Source organism: Lissotriton vulgaris, chromosome 7 (assembly GCF_964263255.1).
Source record: "Lissotriton vulgaris chromosome 7, aLisVul1.2, whole genome shotgun sequence".
In the NCBI taxonomy this organism is placed as follows: domain Eukaryota; kingdom Metazoa; phylum Chordata; class Amphibia; order Caudata; family Salamandridae; genus Lissotriton; species Lissotriton vulgaris.
The window spans coordinates 1,490,768,863-1,490,781,908 of record NC_141695.1 but is presented as its reverse complement, the minus strand read 5'-3'; the positions used below and the strand labels follow the sequence as shown (position 1 = coordinate 1,490,781,908).

The window sequence follows — 13,046 nt, the reverse complement described above, 5'->3', positions numbered from 1 at the left end:
ATAGAGGTGGCCGAGAGATTGCAACGTAAGGACCAGATTTGGTCCAGGATATGACCGTGGGTGTGAGTAGGGGCCAAGACGTGAGGTGAAAAATTAAGGGACCGCAGTGTGGCAGAGAAATCTTTGGAGGAGGAGTCCTCCCTCGGATCACCCGGCCAGAAGTTAAAGTCTCCGAGCAGAAGCAGCGAGGAATTGTTTACAGCCAAAGTGGCCAGGAGGTCCTGCAGGGTAGATACAAATGATGGCATGCTTAGAGGGGGGCGGTACATGAGTACCACCGTAAGAGGAACCGGGAGATTAAGAGAGCGAGCCACCAAAAAATCAACACTGGGTATGCGGGGGTGCGGAAGAAGCTGGAACTTCATAGAAGAGCGGACTATCATCGCCACACCACCGCCAGTTTTACCATCAGGGCGGTCAGCGCGAAGGGCATAGTAGGAGCTAGGAAGGATAGCAAGAAGATCCGGGAGTGAGTCAGAAGAGAATCAAGTTTCGGTGAGGAAAAGGAAATCCGGGGAGTCAGTGTCCAAGAGGTTGAAGAGGGCTAACTGATTTTTAACAGCAGAGCGAGTGTTTAGAAGAATAGCCGAGACAGCAGGAGAACCGGAAGTGGTGTCAGTAGCAGGAGACATAGGAGAAATAGAGGAGAAAAGAGTGGGAGAGACGGGGCACGAACAAGAAGGGTTGGGAACGAGGGAGGAGCCAAGATGGCGACCGGAGCGGACGTGTAGTCGCCCGGCTCCGCCGATCCTTGAGCTCCGCTAAGAAATCCTGTCGTCCTTCCTGCTCAAAACCGGCGGCGGATTGTGCATGGAGACGAGCTGAGCCTGTGGACCCGTTTTTGACTTCCTGGCGTGCCCGGGTGCTGGGGAAACTCGAAGTGTGGCTCCCCGCCCCGGACCTTCGCCTGTTGCTGCTCGTCGTCGGCTCCTGGGAATCGGATGCGATCCGCTCAGCTGGGGCAGATGGCTCCGTGGCGGCGCTTTCCCAAGTGAGGCAGTCGCCGCTGCATTACAGCTGACATCCAATGCGGACTGCGCCTGGACTGGAACAGCCGATTTGGGAAGCCCGTGGATGGTGGTTCCCTTTGTTGTCACTCCGGGTGGAAGGTGAGCGGCGCATGGTGTCCGGCGAACAGCACAGCGACGTCTATTGACTTCTCCCACTGCCCAGCCTGCGGGGAACGGCGGATGGGAGGTGTGATCGTTTTACCCTTAGTGCTGGCGGTGTCGAGGTCCCCTGGGGATACTCGCCTATGAGGCGCCCCCCCGGCTCCAGTATCGAATGCCCGACGCCATGGTTCCCTTTGTTCTCCCGCGGCCGGAGAAAGTTTGTACGCTCCTGACTGTCGACTGCCTTGCCCTTCCGGCGCGGGACACTGCTTTGAGAACGCCGGTGCAGGACCTCGCTTCCAGGGAACCTCGACCCGCAATATCCTATGACACTATCCTGGCCGCCCTCCGTGAATTCCGCTCGGAGATGTACGATGGCTTCAAAGCACTGGATGCTCAACTTGACGCCATGTTGACCACCGTGAATCGCGAACGCGACGCCTGCCCCCAGCTGAGTGAGAATCTGCCATTGCCACTACATGATGCTACAATGTTTCACCATGCCTGTGCTGGTGCTACACTTACGGTTGCCTCTACCAAAGCCTGCGGCTTGCAGCCCTGCAGCCCCGTGACCGCTACATTGTTTCCCCTTCCCTCCGGGCGTGACTTTTTGCCGCCTGCACCACTGAGTTTATTTGGGGACTATGTGCCGACTTCTGGCTGGTGGTCTTCACCCTCATCCTAGTGGATTCTCTACTCCTCAGTGGCCTTTACGGACTTATACATGGAGGACAAAGGAACTTGTGCAGATGGACGGTGGCCATTTTGGGATCCTGCTTCGTCTTCTTCTTTCAGGCGGCCATATTGCCCTGATGTACGCGGGGGGAGAGGCTCTCCCGGGGAAGTCTGTGAGAGGTTACATCCACGTTCGGGACAGGGCTGAGCTGCCCTCTCACTGCAGACTGATTTAGCTGGCTGAAGGGGATGGGGTTGAAACTGGCTTATGTGTTTACTGGGTGCGCATTGCACGACGCTTCTACACGACTGTATTGTAAGGCTGTTTGATTCTGTTTTGACTTCCAGGATTGCCGATGTTTATGCTGTGGGTCTAAGTGAAGGGTTGGGATCTCCGGGCGACTTGGTATCGAGTGGGCTCCTCCCCCCCCTCCTTCTTCTTTTTGGGACGGTGGATAGATTCGTTCTCTCTCACTCCCTATATTAAAGGTATTAATGTTCTTTTTCTTTTCTTCTTTTCTTCTTCTTCTCTTGTCTATATTTCGGGTTTTACGGGGCGACAGGCACTCTGTGGGGGGGGGGGCAGGCCGTAGCCTCCACAATGTTGCAGGGTGGGTGGGGTAACTTGATATTATCTTAGTTCTATGGGCCTTCTTTTCTATTTTCTGCGCTTTACTTTGGTTCGACTCCGGGTTTGGGTTGGGTATGGTAGGGAAGGGGCGACGATGTTTGGGGTGCATAAATGCTAATAGAATGTTCGCTTCTGCTTTGCACCGCCATATAGTACTGGTTGTTAAGCCTCCGTTGCTGTTTTCAGATATAACGTCACCTACCCGTAGTGTGAAGTTACTGTGCGGACTCGAATCTTCTTATTATTTTATCTTCACTACCTTCTTCTGATGAAAACGACAAAAAAATTGAAAAATTAACCTTCATTTATCCTCTCCCCCGGGGGCATGACTCTCTCCAATGTACTGTTCATTGCTTGCTACGCTGACTATATCCGCGGGGGGACTGTATTGCTTGCACTTGTGCTGATATCACGCCGTGGCCGGCCTGAAGGTTGTGGGCCCGTATTTGTTCTGCTACTTATGCACAATAAAGGTTTTCAAAAATTAAAAAAAAACAAAAAAAAAGAAGGGTTGGGAACATAGATACCGTGCGAAGATAAGTGTTGAACCACAGAGGGAGAAAGAGGGACAGGGGCGGAAAAGGAAAGCAGTTGGGCAGAAGAGTACGCCAGGGGAAGGACAGAATCTGTGGCCCCTGGTCCCGGCCCGTCGCGGACGGGCGCAGACGGGCTTAACTTAGGCGCAACTTCGGCGCGCCTTCGTCGCGCCCGCTGCGCCCGTCCGCTGCGCTGCCGGGACTGGCCAACCATAATATAGGGACACATGAGGGGGAGTGGCTAGGGGGGAGTGGCCCAAACGCTGCACCGCTGACCCAGAGCCGCCCAAGATGGAGATCTCGCCCGTCTCAGGAGGAGACGATCAGCGGGAGGCGCTCTGGGTGGCGTGCAGAAGGGAGAAGATGGAGGCAGGTAAAAGTGCTGCCGTGCGCAGGAAGTCCAAAGCGCAGCTGAGGGGCACAGCGAGCGAGCGATGACCAAGGTCAGGGGGGATTAAAAGTAAGCGTTGCTCCCGGCGAAGCCTCGGGAGTTCTGTAGACTGAATAGTCGGCGCGATGACCACAGTGCGCCTGAAGTACTAGTCTGGGGGGGAGGGGCCCAAACGCTGCACCGCTGACCCAGAGCCGCCCAAGATGGAGATCTCGCCCGTCTCAGGAGGAGACGATCAGCGGGAGGCGCTCTGGGTGGCGTGCAGAAGGGAGAAGATGGAGGCAGGTAAAAGTGCTGCCGTGCGCAGGAAGTCCAAAGCGCAGCTGAGGGGCACAGCGAGCGAGCGATGACCAAGGTCAGGGGGGATTAAAAGTAAGCGTTGCTCCCGGCGAAGCCTCGGGAGTTCTTTAGTAGCATGTTCACACTGTGCAAGATGTGTTTTCAATGATTGCACAGTGCGGACACGCATCCGGCACTGTGCAATCATTGAAAACCGCATCTTGCACAGTGCGAGCTGTAGTTTTCTGCTGCTCGAGTAGATTATTACTCGAGCTGCAGCTTTCTCAACGCGAACTGGGAGTTTCTCATTGAGAGCGGTCGCGAGCATGCGCAACCACTCACAATGAGAAACCTTACCTCCCAGCGTTGAGAATCTCGCCGGGATGTAATTTTGCTTGCTCACGGTCGCGAACATGACGTTCAGGACCGCAAACAAGCAAAAAATGAGCGCTGCACTACGCATGTTTGCACTGTGCTACGTGCAGCTCGCGTAGTGCGAAGTTGCGCAAACTTTGCAAACTCCGCGAGCGTAGCGTAGTGCCTAGCCCAGGACTAAAAAAGACCTAGGGGCATATTTACAATAACTGGCGCATCCCTGCAAATCAGCAGGGATGTGCCAGTTATTGTGCGCCACAGCTCCGCCATCATGGATGCGCCGCATTTCCAATGCGGCGCACCTTGGGGCAAAAAACGGCACAGATGTGTGACGCATCTGTGTCGTAAAAGTGACGCATTGCTGGAGTTGCGTCGCAAGCGCAACGCAGCTCCAGCAATGCTCTGGGGGCCCTATCTAGTTAATGCTGCGTCAATCCTTACGCCTGCTTCAGGCAGGCGCAGGGTTTTGACGAGGCAAGGGCCTAAAAGTGACTGAGTGAAATCTTGTAGATTTCACTTAGTCACTTTTAGGAGGCGTTCCTGCGCCGGAACGCCCCCCACTGCACAGGAACGCCTACATGTGGCGCAGGGCATTACAACGTGACGCATCTCCCAGATGCGTCACGTTGTAAGTACCCCCTCACCATGGAGCAGGATTTGCGCTGCCGCTGCGTCACAAAAGTGACGCAACAGCGGCGTAAATAAGGCGCAAGGGGCTTGTAAATCTGCCCCCAAGCCTAAAGAACCTGGGGGCTGCACAAGTAACCAAATAGAGTTTTGAGGAAAGTGTGTCCTAGTCACTTTTTCCTCTTCTGGAGGACCCCTACAATGTGCTAAAGCTTGGCCGAGGAGGGTCCATTTCATGTGGGCAAGAAAACCAGGTTTGTCCAGCTTGGAGCATTTTGACATGCTGAAAACTGGTTCAGTGAGACTTTGAGGTTAGGACATCTGGCATCGAGGAGCTCTGCGGCTACAGTTTTCAGCCTTGCCCCACTGGTGGCCCCCAAAAAAAGAAGTAAACCATCCAATGAAACTTAGAACTGGGGCAAGGTAGCACATGCATCTCTGTGTTGTAGGTACTTAAGTGTCTTCGAAATTCAGTTGTGACTGTTAGCAAAATCAATGACTTTAAAGGCAGTTTGGCAACTTACAGGCATATGCATCAAAGTAAATACCAGGAGCAAATGGGCAGATTCACAGAATCTGCCCCTTTGCTCCCGGTATTTTTGCATTTGGGATGCATCATCCCAAACGCAAAAATCGCAATTTAAGGAATCTCTAAATTGAGATTCCTTAAATTGCGATTGCATTTAAGGAATACCAAATTGAGATTCTGTAAATGCAATGTATAAAATTTTTAAAAAAGCGAATTCGCTAATAGGGGGAGCAAATTACCATGAAGTTGGACTTCATGGTAATATCCTATAACTTTGAAAAAAGCACTTTTGTGCATTTTTCAAAGTTTCATGTTGTGCACACACATGCCCTTAGGGCATGTGTGTGTGCAACATATGTGCATAGATCAATTTCAGGGGGTGCAACAGGGTGTCATTTTGACACCCTTGCACCCTTAAAATTGCATGAGCAATTTGCGAGTATCTACTTGTACTCGCAAATTGCTCATGCAATCTCCAATACATTCCTATGGGCCTGTAGGCCCATAGTAATGAATGGGACAGAATTCCTTAATTGCGACTAGCAATTTGCAAGTAGCAATTAAGGAATGTTTAGAATGGCTATTTTAATAGCGATTCCTACATGCATAGGCTTTTGCTATTCCTAAATAGCGATTCCTTAAAAATCGCTATTTAGGAATAGCAAAAGGCTACGTTGATGCATCTGCCAGTTTGTGTGTCTGATATATGCTCCCTCACAGTCAGCCTGACATTGTACCTATTTCTAGGTTAACTGTGAGCTGATACTATAAATCGGTGCTCTCCTTTTTTCTAGGACCTTTTTCTTTTAAAACATTTTAAAAAGTAATTTCTCTAATTCCCCTTATTCAAGTTTGATCATGTTGGTGTCTTTATTGATTATAAACATTTTCTCTATTCTTTTAAACTGGTTTGTGAGTTACTTCAGGGCACAAGTAATAATTACTTCAGTTAACTATAACTGGTGAATTTCATTGTCTTTTTTAGCTTAAAGTGTTATGTTGCAACTGGCATTGTGACCTAACTATAATATCACTTAAAGCTTTGATTTTTCAGTGAATCTAAGGTTTGTTTGAATACCTAACTATAACTATCGCTTTAACTTTTTGAATTTTCAGTGACTTTCTAAGTTTTTTTAAATGTACGTCACTGTCAATATATGAAAGGCAGACCTAATAGTTTTGACAAGGGATCAATGGATCATTACAACACATGTCAATAAACACTTAAATAAAGCATTTGAAATGAAAACAACTTTAAACAAGTGTCAGACTCTTACTTTTACACTCCTCAAGCCACATAATGTAACCATAAGAACAACATCAAGAGAGTCATGCATTGCCAAACTGAAGAGCCAAAGCTCCGGCTCTGGGAATACTTAAAATTATCAATGAATTTTCCAGATGTTATTCTGGATAGACCACTGGAAACATACAATTATCTTTAAGTATTTCTGGGGGAGAGCTGCACTCAATGAAGTCCTCCACAACACCTAAAAATTATGCTGGGGGTGCCCATGCCTAGATTGGGACACGACCATGCACCAAAAAATATTTACTTTCTAACCTATAACTTCTTCCCTTCCTCTGTATTTTGTTTTTGTGGGCGTCCTGGCCCCATCTGGGACACCCACAGGTTTTTTTTTGTTGGGCCTACCGGCTGCCTAGCCGATACCCATTGTGGGAACTGATGAGAGCATATATTTTGTGTAAAAATTGTAAAAGCTGTAAAATGTATTAGGGGCTGTGGAGGAAGTCCCAAGGTCCACGTGGCCCCTGCCAGCTCCCCAGCCAGCACCCACTGTGGCTGCTGGCAGGAGCTGGCCACTTTGTTTTTTGGTGGGTGCCTCAGGGCTTCCAAGAGCCTGTATTACACCCCTGGCCTTTGTAAGAGGTGAGAGATCAAAGACTAACCCACACTCTTCAAAGAAAATTCATGACCTTAATCCCCATCCTTTTGTGAAAGTGCATACCTTTTGCATGAATACAAAGGGACATAAACACACACACACACAAATAGACACTTGTACTTGCTTTTTCAGATGCTAATGTTACCACAGTATTGCTATTTTTTATTTTTACCCAACTCCAACTTAGGGGTACTTGTTTTACCAACTTTAGAAGGCTGAATGGTAAAATTGGTTATAAGAGATTTAAACGTATGGTCTTCAAGTTCGCCACACATTTCAACGGAGGCAGCATTAACCCACTGAGTTATCTTACAACGCCAAGTGTATCTGCTTTTATAGAAACCACTGCATTTGTGTTACGTGCAATATAAATGCCTATTCTTAATATAATTATTCAATTCGAATGATAACACATATAACATACATTAAGCAGACGTGTTTTGTTCCTTACCTGAAGGAAGGATGTGGTCTAACTCTTAGCAATTTCTTCTGTCACTCGTCATATGCATATTATCTTTGGAAAACACTGTGCTTTTTCATAAAGCTTGAGAATATATATATTGCTTTTGGATTCCTGTTAGCACCACAATTAGCTTTTGAAATTACAAAGGAATGTATTCTGAGCATCCAGATATGCTCCTTTTGAACTTCCATACATCTGACAAGTCACAAGTACCAATAATACAACTGACAAAGGCCGTCGAATATTCGGACATTTATGTCTCTGCCGATGATTTAATCAGAGGACCCAAGGTCATATTATATGTTGTGAGTACTATGACCTTTTTTATACGTGCCCTTATCACATAATCCTCAAAGGGTCAGAAAACGTATTAGTAAGTCCCACAATATTCAAAGATATTCATTTACTGTTACTAAAGCCTCCAGTCCGGTACTTGCTTGTGGAATTTCCTGCAAATTCGATGGTGCCACTTGGTTCGAAGTGTCAGACCCACTAAGTCAATCACAAGCATCCAGAGCATGAGAAGTTTGCCTGGCATATGATATCCACTATTCTAGTGGGCACCTTGCACCAGTCCAAACGACCCTTATTAATGGTAGGTTTAAGGCAACCTTATAGAAAGCTATCCTAGTGGTAGCTGTGGAGAGCAGCCTTCAGGCTAAGTCTTGAAGGAATGTAAAGCAGCTTGTTTTTCTAGTCTTTAATCTCTTCAATAATCAAATGAAAGAGCACCACACCAGGTATATATCAAATATATATGTATTTATTCTAAACACAACCCCTCTAGTCTCTTTATGAGGCTAGAGGCAAAAGTACAATACAAGAACTTTAAATAGCACACAGTAAATAGCACAGTATACATTTTGCCCTAGGGGCCTCACAAACCATATACTAAAATAGTGGTATAAGAACCACGTGAGGGATAGAAGTGAGGCCTAGGGCCTGTAGAACCGCCGTGGCAACCAGGAACCACCCAAGGTAGGGACACAGGAGACCCACGGGGGATGCGTGCAGTGACTAAACACAGCCGCAAATCACCTTAGACTTCTATGAGGAAAGTTTAAGTTACAATTTTACAGTTTGAAGACACTTAGGAGTGGACTGCGGTGAAACTCCTTTAGACTAGGACACTTCGAGAGTCAAGACCCATGGGAGCACCGGAGTACTCGTGTTACCTCACCCAGGGAAGCCGGGTGCATAGGTGTCTTTTCGTGTTGGGTTTCATCGTTGATTCCAATTGAGAGCTGCGAAGAAGTGCTGCAGGCGACCAGAGGAAAAGTGGCTGGGTGGATCCAAGGGTGGATTGGAGATCTGAAGAACCTTAAATCAGAGGGGACAGAGTCTGAGTCACTAGCCAGTGACCAGGATGGCGACAAGAAGATGCCAGCCGATGTCGGTTGCTTTCAAGTGAAGTAGGTGAAGCTTGACTCTTCAGCCACGAGGACCAGGAGGCATCAACAATGACCAGGAGCTGGATTCAAGCTGTCCCACAAAGGATATCGAGTGCTGCAGCATCGGAATCTGGATTGGACCCAACAAGCCTTGGCAACAGCAACCCACGCAAGAAGCAAAGATTGGCTTCGGTGCAGACCTGTAAGGTTTGAGGGTCTCACCCTTTGGAGGGCAGTCAGTGCACATCTGAAGCAACCAGGAAAGCTCAAGAAACAAAGGAGTGTCCTTCGTGGGGACCCACAAGCCAACGGACTAGAGATTGCAAAGGAGCCTCAAGCTGCGGTGAAGAAAATGAACACACGGGACACTCATGGAGTGTAGGCTTCTTAGCTTCTGTGCAAAAGGTACCCTGGGCAAGGGCAACAAATTGCCCAATGCACAAATTCGGGAAACTTCGGGAAGTAGGTGCACTTACAAACTTGCATGATGTCCAGGAGGTCTGGTCCCACGTCTCTCGTGATAGCTACAGGTCTCAGCTTTGCTGGGGACTCGTGTCAGCCTCGGAGATGTCTGGAAGTTCATGTCCTGTGTCGCAGATTCTTCGGGATCTGGCAGGAGCCTCGAAAATACAGACCGGCAATATGCTTCTTTGGTGCCTGTTTGAACAGGGAGGTCCCTCCTTGACCCCAAGGGAGATTTATTCCATCTTCCAGTCAGTATGGAATGTCGAAGGTCCAGGATTTCATTTTCAGAGTTTCGTCCAGGGTAATCTAAAGTCTCAGTGACTGGGTTCCTATACTTATGCTAAGTTTAGAGGATGGACTAACTCTAGGGTCCCACCTATGGGAGGACCTGGAGGGGGGATGGTTACACCCCTTCCCCTTTGTCCAGTTTCACGCCAGAGCTGGGGCTGAGTGCCCAAGCAACCGGTTTGAACTGGGAAATGCATGGAGCACCTTGTGTGCCCCAGGCATTGTCCGAAAAGCATTCACTGAATGCAACCCACCCTGCCCCAATACACTAAAGCCTGTCTGGGGATGTGCTAGCACCTCCCTGGGCAGGAAACCTATTGTCCAGGCCTCCCCTGCCGGAGTTTCATCCAGCAGCAGGAGGTCAGAATTGTGTCTGTGGCAGCAGCATCCATTTTGTGCTGCTGAGGCTCTTTTAAACATTTACTGGGTAATTAAGTGTGTACATGTCTTCTCCCTCTAGAAGGGTGGAATGCTACCCCCGCTGCCAGAACTGGCAGAAGGGTAGTATTCCAAAGTGTTTGATACCAAACACGACATGTTTTGATAAAGCCAAACCAAAGCTAGGAGTATATGGTATGGCCCTATATCAGAACAGCTATAAGGATGGGATTACGAAAACTGCAGAGGGGCTCAGTTCATGCTAGGGCACCCTCTGATACAAAACCAAGGACTCTGCCTTCAGGATTGTCAAGGCCTGCCATAGGAGTTACTTACAGGTTAATATGTGTCTGTTTTAAATGGTGGATATAGATATACTATATCCCAGTAAGGGATGCTTACACCACTTTACCCAGGCTGCAAGTGCAGACCTGTGGTGTTATTTTGGAAGGCGTCCCAGGGGTGGCATAATACATGCTTCAGCCCCTGGTAGGCCTCTGGGGTACCTATACCCTTGGTACCTATGGTACCATATACTAGGGGCTCACAAGGTAACTCAGTAACAATCTGGCATGCACCTAATGTCCAGTGAATCCATTTTAGAGAGAAAGCAGATAGACTGGGACCTTGAATTGCAGGGTCCCAGTCCAACTAAGTCGAAAATCAGCAAAACACCTGGAAAAAGTGGGGGTAACCATATAGCCTGATTCCACCTTCCTACAATAAATTATTCGAGTCCATTGAACAACTTTCTTAAAGAAAGTAATACATTTGAAGGTTATCATTTTATTAATAGTAAAGAGTTAAGATCTGCGTTCATATACATTCATACTTTAGTGGATGATATATCTGTGTCATGGGTGCCTGCTCCATTGCTTATTGTTACCTGGACTAAAAACCTAAAGACGTGCAGAAAACTACCATAGCCACAACTTACTTTTGCAATTTCAAGAACATTTGCTAATTGATAATGTTATTTTTATTCTTGTTCTATTGAATAATAACACACACTGCAGTGTTGTCTCTTTCCAAATAACGGGTGTAAGCTATATCAAATAGTATACATGCATAGGGGTCTGATTTTAATATGCTCATTATGATCATTGTTTAGTGTGGCGAGGAGTCGTGACTCACAAGAGGGAAAGTCTAGAGTTTGTCATGATGCACTCGCCTGAAAAATGGTAATAAATAGTGCATTATGCTAGATTATATAATGGTGTATACACCATGCTATTTTTTCAGGAGTAGAATTGATAAAACAGCTAATATAATCTCATTACGTAGGTTGTGAGAACATGGCACATGCTATCATCTCTACAATCAAGGGATGGCTTTTGTTGTGCTAATGACAATCAAATTTGACAACCTTCATATTTCATGTGAGAACGCATATATAAGTATACATGCATACAGTAACTGGGTCACATTTAATTTTATACACATGGCAGAAATCACGTTGTTGAGATTCAACTGTTTCAAACATTTAATGCATTTTGAATCCCTAATGGTATGCTTCTGCATTCTGTCTTTCAGCTATAGATATGTGCACTGAAATGGACCATGGTTGTGACCACACCTGCGTCAGTGTGCCAGGATCCTATTACTGTGAATGTAATCCAGGATACCGGCTAGGAGCCGATGGAAAATCATGCTCTCGTAAGGTTACTTACTTTATTTAAGCTGTTCCATAGAAGTGTGATGTTCTGATTTCACGAAGTGTACACAATTATGTTCAACATTACCTTTTTCAGAGGTTGACAACAAGGTTTTATGTCTAACTAAACAAATCATATTAAACGAATGCAATAACCACAAATCAAACACGAAGAAATGACACAATGAAAAAAGATAATAACAATGTAAATTAATTAAACACATTAAGTTACAGTAAACAGTCAACATTTTTAGGAATAGTAATGAAACTTTGGTTAGCATTTTATGAATTTACTTACAAGTATAATTTTTAGTGATGATGATGAAAAGGTGGATAGTGTTGAAAAAAGACATAGATAAGGTTATATTTAGGTTTAGAAGTTGAATATTATTTATAATGTGCAAACGAATGCCCGTGCAGCAACAATTAAGCAGAGCCTACAATAAGAAATACATAAGTCACTTAATCAAAAAGACTTAAACAAAAACATAAGCAAAAATAAAGTAAAATTCCGTAACCAACATAAAAATATACCAGCATGGGCTGGATCATAGTAAACTTTGACTGCCACTGTTTAAAGTCATCACCACTGGTGTTTCTCAGAGTTCAGCCCTAACCAGTACTTTATTCTATGTGTATGTTTCACCCCTGGCTAATCATATTGGCGCATTCGTTCTCAGGTTTTTTACTTATGCTGACAATATGCAAATCATCCATAGCTTAGAAAGTGGCCAACAAACACTTTGGAAGCAATATAAATCCTGTCTTTGTGTTATTGCTGCCTGGGCGTTACTCAGCTAGCTAACTCTGAATGCAGGGAAGGCTAAAGTTTTTTAAGGCCTGAGTACAAGTTTGGCTGTCCATCGGACTGTCAAACTTGCAGTGGCGTTGCAGGAATCCCTGCACTGGCGGTCCGACCACTGCATTATAAGTGTGGTGATCCCACCACCACAGGACCGCCACAATCGCTGGGGATCCGTGATTCCTCGGCTGTGGCGCAGAGGTCTGGCCCAGCAAATTGCTGGGGGTTCCATTGTTGCACCACCAAGCATTTTACGAGTTTCATCACAGCCACAGTTTTCATGGCGGTGAGCCCACCAAGAAAAATGTGGCAATTAGTAAACTAAGGGGGCCTTCCGGGGATGCTACCTCTGGGCCAGGGGATGCATGCAGGGGGACACATGGTGTGCTCTCCCTGTCTGCATGCACCCCCAGTTCCTGCATGACATAGACTTCACAGTCCATGCTTTGCAGCAACGTGGTTTTGTGCTCCCATTGCGGTGCCTTTCTAACAGCAGTGTGGGAGCAGGGCGGTGGTGTGGCAGCCTACACTCACACCGCTAAA

At 46.8% G+C, this 13,046-nt stretch overlaps 1 protein-coding gene across 8 annotated transcripts in view; it reads left to right on the top strand.

The window, feature by feature from the left end:
• The window catches only part of MATN4 (matrilin 4), a 211,210-nt gene that overhangs the window by 122,922 nt on the left and 75,242 nt on the right, over nucleotides 1–13,046 (top strand). For all 8 annotated transcript variants that reach the window (XM_086932307.1, XM_086932305.1, XM_086932304.1 and 5 more), the window contains one exon: nucleotides 11,581–11,703. In XM_086932307.1, the coding sequence (XP_086788433.1) occupies nucleotides 11,581–11,703 (123 nt within the window). The remainder of the gene's footprint in view (nucleotides 1–11,580; nucleotides 11,704–13,046) is intronic.